Source organism: Numenius arquata, unplaced genomic scaffold, assembly GCF_964106895.1.
Source record: "Numenius arquata unplaced genomic scaffold, bNumArq3.hap1.1 HAP1_SCAFFOLD_154, whole genome shotgun sequence".
NCBI classification, from domain to species: Eukaryota; Metazoa; Chordata; class Aves; order Charadriiformes; family Scolopacidae; genus Numenius; species Numenius arquata.
The window spans coordinates 211,094-228,453 of record NW_027415214.1 but is presented as its reverse complement, the minus strand read 5'-3'; the positions used below and the strand labels follow the sequence as shown (position 1 = coordinate 228,453).

At 51.9% G+C, this 17,360-nt stretch overlaps 2 protein-coding genes across 2 annotated transcripts; one reads left to right on the top strand and one right to left on the bottom strand.

Annotated features, from left to right (window-relative positions):
* Positions 1-321: 321 nt before the first annotated feature.
* Positions 322-1,167, bottom strand: LOC141478518 (olfactory receptor 14J1-like; the record flags this gene model as incomplete). The annotated part of the gene is made up of 1 exon (XM_074167555.1): positions 322-1,167. A coding segment is annotated over one exon (846 nt), but the record flags the coding sequence as incomplete, so codon positions are not given.
* An 8,986-nt stretch (positions 1,168-10,153) lies between these two features.
* Positions 10,154-11,113, top strand: LOC141478519 (olfactory receptor 14I1-like). Its single transcript, XM_074167556.1, has one exon. It carries the CDS (start codon positions 10,154-10,156, stop codon positions 11,111-11,113), a length of 960 nt encoding a protein of 319 aa, XP_074023657.1.
* Positions 11,114-17,360: the final 6,247 nt, after the last annotated feature.

Here is a 17,360-nt window from a genome sequence, read left to right as displayed (position 1 = left end):
TCTTGCTTGCATCAAGCTGCGTCCCGTCTCTCCATCGCGGCAGGAGTGTTTGGAGTCCCCCTCTCCAATGAGCCTCCCACAAAGTGTATTGTATTGATGTCACTAGCAATCGCACTAAGGATTTTAAATCATGCGGAGTCACTTTTATAAGGGAAGCAGGTGACACAAAGAAGGTACATGTCTCAGGTGCAGGGATGCAAACGCAAACATTTCTGTAGAACTAAAATAAACATGAACACAAATAACAACAGCAATCATGATAACTAAAATGCTTTAAAATAAAAAAAAAAAAAAAAAGGAAGTAATCAGATAGTGTGGGAATCATTGGTGGGGAGACGTAGCAAATTTGTCGCTCTTGGAGAAGGTCCATGAAATCACCCTCCTAATGGCATCCTTGAGCTCTTTGTTTCTCATGCTGTAGATGAGGGGGTTCACAGCTGGAGGAAGCACTGAGTACAGAACAGCCACCACCAGATCCAGGTATGGAGAGGAGATGGAGGAGGGCTTCAGGTAGGCAAACACTGCAGTGCTGACAAAGAGGGAGACCACGGCCAGGTGAGGGAGGCACGTGGAAAAGGCTTTGTGCCGTCCCTGCTCAGAGGGGATCCTCAGCACGGCCCTGAAGATCTGCACATAGGACACCACAATGAAAACAAAACACCCAAATGCTAAACAGGCACTGACCACAACAAGCCCAACTTCCCTGAGGTAGGAGTGTGAGCAGGAGAGCTTGAGGATCTGGGGGATTTCACAGAAGAACTGGTCCAGGACATTGCCCTGGCAGAGGGGTAGGGAAAATGTATTGGCCGTGTGCAGGAGAGCATTGAGAAACCCACTGCCCCAGGCAGCTGCTGCCATGTGGACACAAGCTCTGCTGCCCAGGAGGGTCCCGTAGTGCAGGGGTTGGCAGATGGCAACGTAGCGGTCGTAGGACATGACAGTGAGAAGACAATACTCTGTTGTGATAAAGAAGAAAAAGAACAAGAGCTGGGCCACACATCCCCAGTAGGAGATGGCCCTGGATTCCCAGAGGGAAACTGCAAGAGATTTGGGGACAGTGGTGGAGATGGAGCCCAGGTCAAGAACAGAGAGGTTGAGGAGGAAGAAGTACATGGGGGTGTGGAGGCGGTGGTCACAGGCGATGGCGGTGATGATGAGTGCGTTTCCCAGGAGGGCAGCCAGGTAGATGCCCAGGAAGAGCCCGAAGTGCAAGCGCTGCAGCTCCTTCTTGTTTTCAAATGCCAGGAGGAGGAACTGGGTGATGGAGCTGCTGTTGGACATTTTCTTTCAGCAGGCTTGGAGACCTGTCCATGGAAGGAAAGAGAGTGAGAAGACAGGGCAGAATTCTCAGAAAAAAAAAGTTTTCAATTTCTCTTAGAGACCCACCCAACTGGCTTTTCCATTTCAAGGAGACCTTTAGTACTTCCATTTTGCACACTCTGGTGGGTGCTGGCTGACGATCCATCAGGGAGCTGTGAGCGCTGCGGGATTCACTCCTGCCCTACAGCAATAGTTAAACAGGAACTCGGGGCGATCTCTGATTAAATCCACTCCCGGCATCAAAGGGCTTTTCAGCTTTGTCACTCCCAATTCGCCCGACGGCAGAGCAGAGCTGGTCGGACTTTTTTTGTTTGATCTGTTTCAGTTTTGCCCACCACACCCGAGGAGTGTTTTTAAGGCAGAAATCTTTGGCATTTCTGATATGCCCCGAGCAAAACCTTGTGTGTCCTAAGAGCCAAGGGGACTGTCCCTCCGTGCAGAGCGAGGACAGCCCGTCTGTCCATCGGGATTGCTCTCAGCTACACTGGGCTGGTACCACTTTGAGATGGAGAAAGATTGATCACACCAGATGTTCCCTGAGAAGTAATGGACACTGCTGAGAGAAGAAGAGCCAAATTTACGAGTGGAGGTCTCCCAACCCCCCACCCCATCTCGCTGGACCCGAGAAGGATCTCAGCTCTCCCCTCCCAGTCGGGGACACAGAGGGCTCATTGCAGCTGCCTACATTCAGCCCTCCAGCAGGACTGACATGGCCTTGCCACTGTCACGTCTATTCCGTGGGGTTCCTAGAAAACACAGAGATGCCGTGGGAAAGCTGTGCCCTTCTGGAGGGCAGCGTGGCACCCAACAGGACGCTCCAAGGAAAGAGTCCACTGTCCTATAGATGAGGAGTTTTGATGGGAGGGTCGACTTACCCTCAGCCCCACAAAGTGCAGTCCCCAGAGACTGTGCAGAGACCAGTGCAGAGACCCAGATATTCAGCAATTTGGATGCTTTTCCTCCACGGATAAACCTGGATGACAGGATGCAGCACCAGCATTCAGCTGCACCTGAATCCTCACCCCACACCACAGCCAAAAGAAGGGGAGGAACAAGGGCAGCAGGGACAAGAGGGGAACACGCCAAAGTTCTCCTGCCAAGAGAGTCGGGACAGGGAGACACAGTCAGACACGCGAGCATTTCTCCTCTTTGGTGCTTGGGCTGCTGGGAGGGAGACTCAGGACTAAGCCCCCAAGATATGAAGCGATTGGGGAGTCTACTCTGTGTGAGAGGAGACCAGGGAGTTGCTGCGGGGAAGGCATCTGCGCTGCAGGGGATGGCAGGGAGGTGCTGGAATCCCCCCTCCCATCACCCTTCCTGTAGCAGCTCCCTCTCACTCCCTGCCCATGCCTCTGCTGCCTGCACTGTCGCTGCTGGGGGCTGTTTCTCTGCCCCCAGGTCTCCCCCCTTTCAGTGCTCAGAGACTCCATCCCAGCTGCTGAGGGCTCAGCTCTGCCCTGCAGACACCTTCTGCAGCAGGGAATGGCCCAGGGGCATCTCTGGGTGTGCGCGGGCTAAAGGAGCAGCTCGGACAAGTGCTAACAAAAACTGGGGTCTCATTGCCTTCATGGGAATGGAGATGTAAATTCAGATCTCCCACTGCCCATCTAACCAACCAAGAGGGGAAAATTCAAAGCACAGATTCCATTTCTTTTGGCTAAATGCTGCCTCTGTGTCCTTCTTCAAAAGGACCCTCTGCAAATGTCCTGGGGGTGATGTGGAGCTGTGAGCAAACCTGACCCACGCAGCATCCTCTCGACTGCAGAAGGACCCTGCCATGCCCAGACTGGGGTCACCCCTTCCCTCCACAGCTTCTCCCCACACTGCCATGGGCAGCTCCCCGGGCAGGCTGAGAGCTGACCCTGGCAGGAGACAGAGTCCCTGCCCCAGCACACAGTTCCCTGGGACACAGGGACCCTGCTCGGAAGGACAGCCCTGGGCACCCCTGGCTGCACGCCCACCTTCACAGCCCTGCAGCCATCCCTGGGAGAAGGCAGCCGACACGTCCTGGCATTTTGATGATGTGGTGGGCATCCGCTGCTCTCAAGAAAATCCTTCTCGGCACCAACAGATCCCTGAGAGCCTTCCTGACAGATCACATGAGACACGGGCTATGCCAGCTTTAGGAGACTGCTCCAGGAAGCCTCTCTGCATTATACTGCACCAGAGAGAAACATCACGCCCTGTCCCTCTGCCCCTGCAGCAGGGAAGCCCTGCTCCACAAGTTCTCCTTCTCCTCTACACTAGAGAAACTGTGAGAGTTGTACTTACAGATCCCACGGGCTGTGGGTTGTGCAGCTCCTGGATCCCTCCAGCAACTGCAGAGTCAATGCCCTGCAGCCAGAGACTTATTTTGTAAAAGGCTGTGAAGGTTTCTCCCCCAATGAGCTCTCAGCTTTCATCCATTCCTGAATGCTTTTCAGCTCTCCTGGCCTCACAAGTCTCCTCTCAGTGCCTGCAGGCAGTGCCCTCAGCCCTGCTGCGCTTGGCAGAGGAGCTGCTCCTGGGCAGAGCTGTCTCTCTGCCGCGCTGCCCCATGGCCAGGAGCTCCCTCCATCCCAGGAGCCCGGCCCAGCTCAGCAGCAGAGCAACAGCCCAAGGAACAGCCCAAGGCATCACTTTTCTGTCCCCCTGGGATCCCCGGAGATGTCCCTGGGGGAACCTCCTGTGAAACAGGATGAAGTCAGCCCTGATGTTCTCTCAGGAGATGGGAGAGATTGTGGGAGAGATTCATTTCCAGCAGTGTCATTTCTCCTGTCAGGAGAAGACTTGGGCATGAGAACCATGAGAATCCTAAGAGTCACCTTTCCTTATCCTATCGTGAGGCAGCACACCAGGAGGGTGACAGGGCAGGATCTGATTTCTACAAGCTGGGGGGCTGTCTTTGGGTTAGTGTATGAGAGAGTCCTTTTTCATAACATTTGCAGATGACCTCACAAGGAAGAGAGCAGACACTGCACTGCAGGGCAAGGTTGCCATCCGGAGGGACCTAGACAGGCTGGAGGGATGGACCCATAGGAACTCCAGGAGAGCCAATAGGTCCTGACCTGGAGGTGGACTAAACCCATGCCATGACAGAGACCAGGGACTGCCCAGGTGGGCAGCAGCTCTGCGGGAAAGGCCCTGGTGGCCCTTGGGTTCTATTGGGTAAAACACGAGCCATCAGCAAAGGTGGCCAAGAGCTTCCTGAGCTGCAGGAGCACAGCCAGTCTGCTCAGCACTTGTTACACCTTATCCAGAATACTTCCCTAGGTTTTGACACCACACCGTGCCAGAGAGACCTTGCAAAGTGGAGCCAGGTCAGTGGAGGGACACCAACATTGACAGAGCTTGTACTGTGAGAAGAGGCTTAGAGAGCTGGGCTTGTTCAGCTTGGAGGAGAGGAGCTCTTGGGGGGAACATGGAGCAGCATTGCACAGTTACCAGGAAGACTGAGCCTGAGTCAAATCCATGGTAGAAGATACAAGGACAAGAGGCAATGGGCTGAGAAAAGGGATGGTCAAGACAGATAAGGCGGAACTTTTTCCAGCATGAGGATAGTCAAGCACTGGAAGCTGTTTCCCAGAGAGCGTGCAACAGCTCTGTCCTGGAAAGGGATCCAGACATCTTTGAACAAAGCCCTGACTCTTCAGGTCTGACCCTGTTTTCAATGGGAGGTTGGTCAAGACACCCTCCAATTCCCTTTGAGCCTGAATGATGCTGTCCTCCTTTCCCTTCCATGGTTCCAAATTAGGGAAAGCTCTCAGGCTCTCCTTGACCCCAGAAGTGATTCACATCAGGTGCTGGGCTCCTGCAGAGGTGCCCCCAAACAGCCCTGACCACATCCTTTGCTTCCCTTTTCATTTGCACAAAGCCAAGTTCTTCTCTTTTACTCTCTTTCTGCCCTCCAAATATAACAGCCTGTCCTGTTAACCCTTTCAGGGCAGGTTGCTCAGCAAATGTCAGAATCCATGTCCAGAGTCTCCAAATGAGCCGGGCATTGAAGCCATCATCGCAGAAACAGAGAGGAGGCACTTGACTGGATCTTTGAATCCAGGAATGGGTATCCCATGTCTCCTGAGATTCCTGGGAACACCTAAGCTTTTTCACTGGGCTCACAATCTCTCTGGCCTTCTGCCATCCCCACTCTTTTAACCCAGGACACTTCTCCCCATCCTTTCAGCACACTGCCTGGTCTCTGCTCTCACCTGGGTGAAGCCAGGATGCTCCCTTGCACAGCTTTCCCTACAAAAGTCTTCTCCTTGTGCTCATCCCACTTGTATCTCCTCATGTCATGTACGGCTCCATCTTCCTCCTGCAGAGCTCCATCAGATGGGGCAGTTTTCCTGTTTCTTGCACACCCACTCACCTTCACAACATTTCGGTATTGTATGTGTATCAAATACTGTCTGAAGCAACTCAGCTTCACCTATTTCCATCTGCAGGCTGAGATATTTCCCCTCTTGGAGCAGACATTCTGAAAAACCACTGCATATAGAATCATAGGACTATAGAATGGTTTAGGGTTGAAGGGACCTTAAAGATCATCTTGATCCAACCTCCCTGCTGTGGGAAGGGAAACCTCCCACTCGACCATGTTTCTCAAAACCTCCTCCAGTTCAGTGCCCTCTTCCTCTGCCCTGCGTGTCAGCATGTAAAACGGAACTAATGCAGTCAAAAAGTGTGTTTTGATTCTCTTCACAGGCTGAAGTACCACATGGGTCAGGAGACTGGCCAGGACACCTGGTGAGGACTCATGCTTCTCTGCACTTAAAGCTTAGGTGTTGTCAGGAATCTCTGGTGCCATGGCACACCCATTCCTGGTTTCAAGGAACTGGCCAAGTGTCTTGTCTATGTTTCTGTAACGGTGGCTTTGATGCCTGGCTGATGTGCAGACTCTGTACATGGACGCCGACACCTATTGAGCAACCTGCTCTGAAAGGATGAACAAGGTGGGCTGTTCCTTTAGAAGGGTATTAGGACAGTGACAAAGAAGAAATTGGCTTGGGGCAAATGAAAAGGGATGCCAAAGATGTGCTCAGGGCACTCGGGGGCTATGTGTAAAGCACTCCTGCACCTGATGTGAATGATTTCTGTGATCAGGGAGAACCTGAGAGCTTTCCTTCAATTGAAAACATGAAGGAGGAGGAAGGACAGCCTTGTTCATGCTGGAAGGGTCTTTGGGAGGTGGCTCAACCGACCTCTTCCTCAAAGCAGGGTCAGAGCAGATTACTCAGGGCTTTATCCAAACGCATCTTGGTTACTTTCCAGGACAGAGCTGCTGCACACTCCCTTTTTCCAGTGCATGACTATCCTCATGATTGAAAAGTTTCTCCCTTTCTCTAGCATTCTTCCAACCCCAACCATCCAGCTTGATTTTTACCCATCTATTTAAACACCGATGCTGACCATAATGTCCGATCTTGGACCCCGCCCAGGGTGGTGGTGGGGGTGGTGATGATGCTGAAAGCCTTGCTGACTTCCAGGTAACAGACCACCACTGTTCTCCCTCAGTCCAGCAATCCTGTCCTTTCATCAGAGAAAGCAAAGAGGATGGCCAGGTACAGTCTGCCCTGGGTAAATCCAATCACCTTCTCTTTCAGATGCCCAGAAATGGGATGTGACTGGACACACTCTGGGGCACAGCCTTTAGTTGCACTGCTCATGCATTGGCCTTTTTTGAAAAGCGCTTGCGATGTGTGTGTGCTTCCATCCATCAGGGAGTTCTCCCAGCCTCCATGGCCTTTCAAAGATGATGGAGAATGGCCTCACTGTGACAGTGGCCTGCTCTCTCAGCTCTCTGGGATGCTGCCCCTCCTGTCCCATAGACTGATAGATTGCAAATCAAGTGACCCCTGATTTGATTCCCGTCCACTGCTGGCTTTTCTCCTTCAGAGTCCTGCCTCGAGTCACAGAGGGCTGGGAGACCTTGCTGGGGAAGACAGAGGGCAAGAGGACATCTCACCTCTATCCCTTATTCAGTTCAGCAATGGCCACACAGTATCTTTGTTTCTTCTTGAACCGTTCCTGATGTAGTAAACACTCCTTATGGTGCCCTTGAATATCCTTACAGGTTTAGACCGAGTTTTGATCTGGACTAGTGCTGTGCTTGGAAGATGATGTCCTTGCAGACCGGCTGTGCTGAGCTCTGCCGCCACGCCTAGGCAGTTTATTCCATCAGTATCACAGCTCTGTCTCCAACAGTAACGGCTCCAGCTCATCCTGTCTGTGCCCCTGGCTGAGGGCTTTGAGGCACATCAGGGCTGAAGCACATATGCTGTGGAACAGGGGAGCTCATATTTGCCAGAAGAAAACTTGGTACGAGGTGTCCAAGACCCTGTGTGTGCAAAGGCTTTGCTTCAGAGCAGAGTCATGACACAGACAAAAGATTGCTGAATGTCTTTCTAGCCCTGGGACCAGAAACTCAGAATGAAATCTCTAAATTCACTCCACTGAAGACACATCCCACCCCCACTCCCCCCAGCTTGGAGAATTTAGATCCTTTGCTGTAGTCTTCCTTGTGTCCTGTCGAATGATGGGATAAGAAAAGGTGATTCTCATGCCCAAATCTTTTCCTAATACAAGAAATACCTCTGGTGGAAAGAAGTGTCTGTGCAGAGATGGGAATCATTGATGTTGATGAGATCATCATCACTGATGACTTCAACCTGTTCCACAGCAGGTTCCCCTGGAGCCCCAGGGACACCTCCAGGGAGCCCAGAGGAGGCAGAGAAAGAGCTGCCTTGGGCTGGTCCTCTGCTGCTGAGCTGGGCCGGGCTCCTGGGATGGAGGGAGCTCATGGTAACCAGGCAGCACCACGGAGAGACAGCTCTGCCCAAAACGCAGCAGGGCTGAGGGCACAGCCTGCAGGTTTCGAGGTGAGAGGAACAAGGCAGAGAGGTTAAAGGCACTCTAGGAGTGGGAGGCTGGCTGAGCTCTCACTGGGGGAGAAATCTTTACAGACCTCTACATGGTAAGTCTGCAGGGCTTAGGGTTGCAGGGTACTGAATTTGGTGTTCTTGGGGGGACATCCTAGACCTGGTTCATCCCACAGCCTGTAGGATCTGGCAGGAGGAGTCTCGCAGTTTCTCTAGTGTAGAGAAGGAGGAACTGCTCTTGAGCAGGGCTTCCCTGCTGCACTTCAGTGGGAGAGGGAATGATGGTTTCCTTGTCTTGGGAGTGACTGCAGGGGTACAAAGCTGGGCGTGCAGCCAGGGGTGCCTAGGGCTGTCCTTCCGCAGAGGGTCCCTGCACCTCTGGGGATCACCCCCAGGTCATTTCCAAGGAAACTTTTCAAGAGGATGGTCAAAGTCAGGGTTACCTGAAAGGGAAGGAGTCTGTGCTTTGAGATTAGTCCTCATGGTTGGCTGGGTTTGAAGCCCACTTCAAAGATGGGAATTTATTTTTCCACTCTTGAGAAGCCATGGGGTCACCCCCTCTCTTTAAGAGCTTTCTGAGCTGCTCCTTAGCCGCTGCACAGACAGAGATGCCCTGGAGTAGGTCCCTGCTGCCAGGAGGTGTTTGCAGGACAGAGCTGAGCACACAGCGGGTGGGATGGGGCTCTCTTTCTGTGGGCACTGAAAGGGAGGAGACTTGGGTACGGAGAAGCGGTTCCCGGCAGACACAGCTCCAGGCGGCAGAGACACTGTCAGAGAGGAAGAGGGAGAAGATTGCAGAAATGTGGTGGGAGGGGAGATTCGGGGTCCTCGCTGCCATCTCCTGCAGTGCGGGCCCCTTCCCTGGAGCAATTCCCAGGTCTCCTCTTCCGCACAGTGTAGCCCCCACCCTCAGTGTCACAAACACCTGGCCATCAGTTTCCTTCCAGGCAGCTCGACCAACAAAACGGGAGATGGGGATTCAGGTTCAGCTGGGACACCAGCACTGTGGGTCCTCCCATGCAGATTTTTCCATGGAGGGAAAACAACCAAATCTTCTCCCGAGTGTTGGGGCTCAGCACTGCAGTGTGCCAGGCTGGAAGAGACCTTTCAGGCCACCCCGTCTTTAAGACACTTGACTCTTTCCCTGGAGTGGCCCTGCTGGGCTGCATGCTGCCATACAGAAGGTCACAACTGTCCCATGACATCTCTGTGTTTTCTAAGTGTCCAACAGAGAAGACACCACTGAGCTAAGGCCAAGGAGATGTTGCTGGAGGGCTCAATGTGGGCAGCTGCAAGGAGCCCTCTGTGTCCTCTCTGGCTGGGAGGGGAGAGCTGAGATCCTCCTCAGGTATGACAAGATGGGATGAGGGTTTTGGGGATCTGCACTTGGAAACTGGATTCCTCTGCAGTATCTTGTTTCTTGTAGGGGAACACCTGGGTGTTATTGTCTTGCATCTCAAAGAGGGGCCAGCACAGGGCAGCTGAGACGAGGCCTAAAGGACAGTCCAGTTGTCCTCACTCTGCATTTAGGGACAGTCCCTTTGCCTTTCAGTACCCTCAAGATTTCACTTGGAGAACAGGAGTGCCAAGGACTCGGAGACTCCTCCACCGTGTTGGGGCAACCGGAACAAAATACACAAAACATAGTCCCCTCGGCTCTGCTTTGCATTTGGGTGAACTGGGAGTGACAATGCTGCAAAGCTCTTTGATGTCAAAAGTGGATTTAATCTGAGATCACCCCGTCTTCCTAGTTACCAATTGCAGTACGGGAGAGACTGAATCCTCTAAAGCCCACAGCAGAGCCCCCTGCTCCCAGTGGCACCCTCAGCAAGCATCAACCACAACTAATGATAGGGACCTGCCAGAGGTCTTCCTGAAAAGGGAGGGGAAGTTTTGGAGGTTTCTATGAGAAACTGAATAGGCTTTTCTCAAATGTTTTCCTCCTCCAACAGAGCCCCTATTCCTAGAGCAAGAAAATGTCCAATGGCACCTTCATCCCCCAGTTCCTCCTCCTGGCATTCGCAGACACATGGGAGCTGCAGCTCTTGCACTTCGGGCTCTTCCTGGGCATCTACCTGGCTGCCCTCCTGGGAAACGCACTCATCATCACCGCCATCGCCTGTGACCACCGCCTCCACACCCCCATGTACTTCTTCCTCCTCAACCTCTCCGTTCTTGACCTGGGCTCCATCTCCACCACTATCCCCAAATTGATAGCAAATTTCCTCTGGGACTCCAGGGCCATCTCCTATGCAGGATGTGCTGCCCAGGTCTTTCTGTTGGTTTTTTTAATGTCAGCAGAACTCTGTCTTCTCACCATCATGTCCTACGACCGCTACGTTGCCATCTGCCAACCCCTGCACTACGGGACCCTCCTGGGCAGCAGAGCTTGTGTCCACATGGCAGCAGCTGCCTGGGGCAGTGGGTTTCTCAATGCTCTCCTGCACACGGCCAATACATTTTCCCTACCCCTCTGCCAGGGCAATGTCCTGGACCAGTTCTTCTGTGAAATCCCCCAGATCCTCAAGCTCTCCTGCTCACACTCCTACCTCAGGGAATTTGGGCTTCTTGTGCTTACTGTCTGTTTAGTGTTTGGTTGTTTTGTGTTCATTGTGGTGTCCTATGTGCAGATCTTCAGGGCCGTGCTGAGGATCCCCTCTGAGCAGGGACGGCACAAAGCCTTTTCCACGTGCCTCCCTCACCTGGCCGTGGTCTCCCTGTTTATCAGCACTGGCACATTTGCCTGCCTGAAGCCCCCCTCCATCTCCTCCCCATCCCTGGATCTGATGGTGGCTGTTGTGTACTCACTGGTGCCTCCAGTACTGAACCCCCTCATCTACAGCATGAAGAACAAGGAGATCAAGGATGCCCTGTGGAAAGTGATTCTGCCAGTGTACTTCAGCAGGAATAAGTCTTCCATCTCTCTTCACAGGTGACCTCATATTTATCTCGGGCAACATTTGTCTTGTGGTCATTGTATTGGTTATAAACCTCTCTGTACACAAATATTTCCTTTTGTTCTATGTCTTCAGAGGTTTAACCCAGTCTGTCTGACCCAGAGACATTCTGTAACACCATGTTAATGCTGACCTCCTTTGTGGCATCTTTGTAATAAAAGGGGATTTCCTCAGTGCCATGGGTGAAACTTGTGCGTTTTTTTCCCACGCTGAACTGCAGAATACGCACAGGGAACTGCAGCCGAAAAAGGCCTTGATGATGTGCAGGTGTAGCGTATGAAGAGCATGGACTCAGGTCGGGGCTTCAACCAGAGTCGTTTATTACAACAAACACCTAGCTTATATAGTCTTTCAGATCACTAAGTCCATCAGCGTTATCTTCTTTCCCAACCGACACCCCCTTGCAACCCCCAACTGCCAGACGGGCGGATTTCCCCTCGATCAGTAGGGTTGTTAGGCGCTGCTCATGGGTCTTTAGGCGCTGCTCATGGGCCATCCTCTGCCAGTATTCCTGCTTACTCTATGCCTTCTTCTGGTCTTTGCTTCTTCCACAATCCTGTTAACCCACACTTGGGGGCTGAATGGACTAGAGGGATGGATGAGGGCATGGGGTGTCGTGTAAGGCAATAAGGACTGGACTGAGCATGACCTGTGAGTGCCCAGTGCCACTGGAGATCCTGAACGGTCAAGAGGCATCTTCTGGGGACTGTTTTCTATTTTGTGTGGCTACTGACAGACTCATGGCCTTCAGGGAGCTATCAGGAGCCACTAGGAGAGCGCAAGAGGTCTCCAGGGACACCATGTGCCTTGTGTTGGGTGCACAATGGATGGAGTTTCACAATAAGGTGAAAGCAAAGGATGGACAGGCTAATGAGGGCTCTGCAATGTCAGGATAAGCAGTGGGGAAGGGCAGGCATGAGGAAGAGAGTGGGTTAAGGGAGTGGTTTCTTATTAAACCTTGGTGCAGGACTAAGTGTAAGACACTCAGTGCTGCTACTCAAACCTGGCAAGCCACTCCACCGCCCCTACCAGCAAAAGCCAATCCATCACCCATACCAGCAAAAGCCACTCCGATGCCTGTACTGGTACAAGCCACTCTGCCACCTGTACCAGCACAAGCTATTCCACCTTCAACAATGAGCACCATGTGTGCCAACCGCTCTGGCAACGAGTACTGCTGCTACTCCAACTCTATCAGTACTGGTACAAGTTTCTCTGGTGACCAGGAAGCAAAACAAGAGGTCAGTTTGTTCCCCAGCCCCTTATGACAAAGACCAGCTGAAGCCAGACACCATGGGGGGAATTCTTCTGATGAAGATCCAGGAGAGGATCCTTATAAAAAAGGATCCTTATAAAACAGAGAAAGAAAAGGTCCTTCTAGAGTAGATCTGGGAAAGGGTCCTTCTCAAGCAGATCAGGGAGAGAGTCCTCCTTGGGCAGCGTCAGCGCAGGAGGAGGACTCAGACACAGAGATAATATTTCAGTCCTTATCTATGAAGGACTTGCAAAATATGAGAAAGGACTTCAGCTGTCATGAAGGTGAGACCTATCTCCTCTTTGCTCTGACACTGGCATAACGAGGCCAATACCATAGACTGAGATGGTAGAGAGGCCAGGCAGTTGGGAAACCTGGCCAGAGACGGAGTTATCAACAAGGTGCCTGAGAGAACTGGATGTGCGAGAGGCGATTTATAGTGACTGGCAAGTGATTACAGACCCTGATGAAATGCTGTGCAGTGCCCTATGTTGCGGAAGTTTGTGCAGAGTGCACCACCAAGGTATTCCCACACATTGCAAACAATGGTCTGGGGAGGTTCTGATGCTGAGACACCAACTGTAAATGAAGTGGCTGACAGCGTACAACAGTATGAAGACAATCTCTCTCATCCCTTCGTTGTTGCAGCCATGGGAAAACTGGCTGAGAAAACCCAGGGAATGATGGTCGAGAACACTGAGAAAATGACTGAGGAAACCAAGGAATTATTTGATAAACTGTTCGATAAACTGTCCAGGATGGAGGAAAGGTCCCGCTCTTCCCCTGCATGGAGCCACATACCAGCTGTTAGGAGTAGACACCCTCTTACGAGACTGGCTCAAGAGAGACAGATCAGGCCACAAAGTGGCCGGTGGTCCTGTTTCTCTGGATATGGAGAGGACATGAGGAAGCAGGATGGACAACCTACCTTGTCCTACAAGTGTGAGTACGTGAGCTGCAAGGTAAAACAGATAGAAGACTTTTGCCAGGAGGATGGCTGCTCCGGTCTACGGTGAGGAGTTCCCCAGTCCACACAGGAACTCATCTGCCAATCATGGGTACTGTGCTCAATATTAGAGGGGCCCTGCCTCCAGCCAGGAGGAGGAGAGGGACAACTGATTTTATTGGACTGCATGGATTCGATGGTCTGGCATGTTAGAGAAACAAAAGTATAAAGCCCTGGTGGACAAAGGTGCCATTCAGAGGTTGCTATTCACATTCACAGGTGCTATTGCCATCAAATCATAAAGGGGCAGAATCTGTCACTATTTCTTGAGGGACAAGGGGGGCTCAAGAGCTGTCTGTATTGGAGGCCGAAATGATCCTAACTGGGAATAAATGGGAGAAGCACCCTGTTGTGACTGGCCCAGATGTTCCGTGCATCCTTGGCATAGACTACCTCGGGAGAGGGTATTTTAAAGACCCCAAAGGGTACGGGTTGACCTCTGGCACAGATGTTGTAGAGACTGAGGACATTACACAGCTTTTCACCTTGCCTGGCTGCCCTGGTTTGGGGTGGAGCAGAGCTAAATTTCTGTCCAGTGAGAAAGGCTCTTGCTCTTACTTGTTGCTGTGCCAGTCAGGGTCAGCCGACTCAGTCGTGTAACCCAGGGAGGGGTTGCACTTGTGGGGACAGGCCAGGTGACCCACAGCTGACCAACAGGGTAGTCCATCCCATATTCCACGCTCAGATGTAAAAGCGGAGGGACCAAAGGGTCAGCTTGGTTCTTCAATGGCTTTCTTCAGCGACTGACATCTGAGGAGGACCTTATCAGTTTGTCTACCTTTGATCCCAATCTGTGGGTTCATGAACCAAGATCCGGAATCCGGTTCCCATCCATCACCAAGTCCAGTCTGGAACTTCCCCAGTGCCTGCTGGTGACATCTTCCTGGAAACTTGATATAGTTTTATATTTGTATACATTGTATCTATTTCATTATTTCCTTTTTATCTTTTTGTTACTATTTCATTAAAGTAGTTTAGTGTTTTCTAAACCCATAAATCTCTAGACCAGATTGCTCAAAGCCCCCTCCAACCTGGCCTTGAACCCCTCCAGGGATGGGGCAGCTTCTCTGGACAACCTGGGCCAGGGTCTCACCACCCTCACACCAAAGAAGTTCTTCCTGAGATCTCATCTCAGTCTCCCCTCTTCAAGTTTAAAACCGTTCCCCCTCATCCTATGTCTCCCCTCCCTTATAAAGTATCCCTCCCCAGCTTTCCTTTAGGACCCCTTTAGGTACTGGAAGGCTGTTATAAGGTCTCCCCGGAGCCTTCTCTTTCCCAGGCTGAACAACCCCAACTCTCTCAACACATTTTCATAGCAGAGCTGCCCTCTGATCATCTTTGTGGTGCTCTTCTGAACTCACTCCAACAGGTTAATGTCCTTCTTATGTTCGGAGGGTCCAGAGCTGGACACAGTACCCCAGGTTGGGTCTCACCATAGCGGAGCAGAGGGGCAGAGTCCCCCCAGCCCTTGCCCTGCTGGCCACACTGCTTTTGATGCAGCCCAGGATGTGGGGGCTTTCTGGGCTGCCAGCGCACATTGTCAGCTCATGTTGAGCCTCTCATCCACCAACACCCCCAAATCCTTCACCTCAGAGCTGTTTTCAATCAATTCTCCACCCAGCCTGAATTTGTGCTTGGGATTGCCGTGACCCAGGTGCAGGACCTTGCACTTGGCCTGGTTGAACTTCATGAGGTTCACACAGGCCCACCTCTCAAGCCTGTCTAGGTCCCTCTGGATGGCACCCCTTCCTTCCAGCGTGTTGACCGTGCCACACAGCTTGGTGTCATCAGTAGACTTGCTGAGGGTGCACTCAATCCTACTGTCCATGTCTGCAACAAAGATGTTAAACAGCACGGGTCCCAGTACCGAACTCTGAGGAACACCAGTCATCGCTGCTCGCCACTTGGACATAGAACCATTGGCTGCAACCCTTTGAGTGTGGCTATCCAGCCAGTTATTTGTCCACCAAGTGATCCACCTGTCAAATCCACGTCTCTCGAATTTAGAGACCACGATGTCATGCAGGAAAGTGTCAAATGCTTTGCACGAGTCCAGGTAGATGATATCAGTTTCTCTTTCCTTATCCACAAATGCTGTTAACACCATCGTAGGAGGCCATCGTATTTATCAGGCATGATTTTCCCTTATTGAAGGCATGTTGGCTGTCACCAATCACCTTCTCATTTGCCATGTGCCATATCATAGTTTCCATGCAGATCAAGATGTGTCCATGATCCTTCCAGGCACAGAGTTTTTGCTGTCTGAGGCTAAACCAGGACAGTCCCTTTTGGTGCCCAATGTGGGTATGAAGGGTTGAGATAATGACAGATCTGACCAGAGCGTTCTAAAAGGAATATGTGATGTGCATTTATTATATTAGTTAAATAGACGCTGGACACCGTGTTGTTTGGTTGTTCTCATGGCTGTCTTATGTAAATTCCTATATGTTCTAGGTACTCCTCACGATGCTGGAGTCGGGGATACAGAGGATCCAAAGCCCCCTTTGTTCAAACTGAAAAAGAGATATTGGCAGCGTATGAAAGGGTTCGAGCTGCTCCAGGAGTGGTTGGTACAGAAGCAGACCTCCTCTTAGCACCTCAACTGCTGGTGCTGGATGCCCAAAGAAAGGGTCCCTGCCACACATCGTGCAACTGATGCCACGTGGAGAAGGTGGTTTGCCCTGATCACAGGGAACTCGAATGGGAAACCCCAGTCACCCTGGAATTCTGGAAGTGATCATGGACTGGCCAGAAGGTAAGGATTTCTAATGTCACCAGAGGAGGAGGTGACACACGCGGCAGAGGCTCCACTCTATGAAATACTACCAGAAAGTGAGAAGAGATGTGCCCTCTTCACTGATGGGTCCTGCCGGATTGTGGGAAACATGGAAAGGGGAAGGCGGCCTTGTGGAGTCCTACACAACAAGTTGCAGAAGCCACTGAAGGACAAGGTGAATGGAGCCGGTTTGCAGAGGTGAAAGCCATTGAACTGGCCCTAGCCATTGCCAGAAGAGAGAAATGGCCAGTACTTTGTCTCTACACCCATTCATGGATGGTGGCAAATGCTCTGTGGGGGTGGTTACGGCAGTGGAAGCAGAGCAACCGGCAGCGCAGAGGCGAACCCATCTGGGCTGCTGAACTGTGGCAAGATATTGCTGCCCGGGTAGAGAATCTGGTTGTGAAAGTATGTCACATAGATGCCCATGTACCCAAGAGTCAGGCCACTGAGGAACATCAGAACAACCAGCAGGTGGATCGAGCTGCTAAGATTGAAGTGGCTCAGGTGGATCCGGACTGGCAACATCAGGGTGAGTTATTCATAGCTCGATGGGCCCATGACACCTCAGGCCATCAAGGAAGAGATGCCACATATAGATGGGCTCGTGACTGAGGGGTGGATTTGACCATGGACACTATTGCACAGGTCATCCATGAACGTGAGACGTGCTGCAATCAAACAAGCCAAGCAGTTAAAACCTCTCTGGTGTGGAGGACGATGGCTGAAATATAAATCTGGGGAGGCCTGGCAGATCGATTCTATCACACTCCCACAAACCCGTCAAGGGAAGCGCCATGTGCCCACAATGGTGGAAACAACCACCGGATGGCTGGAAACATACCCTGTGCCCCACGCCACCACCCAGAACGCCATCCTGGGCCTTGAAAAACAAGTCCTGTGGTGACATGGCACCCCAGAGAGAACTGAGTCGGACAACGGGACTCATTTCCAAAACAGCCTCATTGACACCTGGACCAAAGAGCACGGCATTGAATGGGTCTGTCACATCCCCCACCACGCACCAGCCTCTGGGAAGGTCGAAGGGTACAATGGGCTGTTAAAAATGACACTGAGAGCAAGAGGTGGTGGGACTTTAAAACATCGGGATACACATTTAGCAAAGGCCACCTGGCTAGTTAACACCAGGGGAGCTACCAACCGAGCTGGCCCTGCCCAACCAAAACCT

Bases quoted from the DNA above. Each gene is read 5' to 3' on its own strand.
- LOC141478519 (XM_074167556.1), top strand. From the start codon at position 10,154: ATGTCCAATGGCACCTTCATCCCCCAGTTCCTCCTCCTGGCATTCGCA.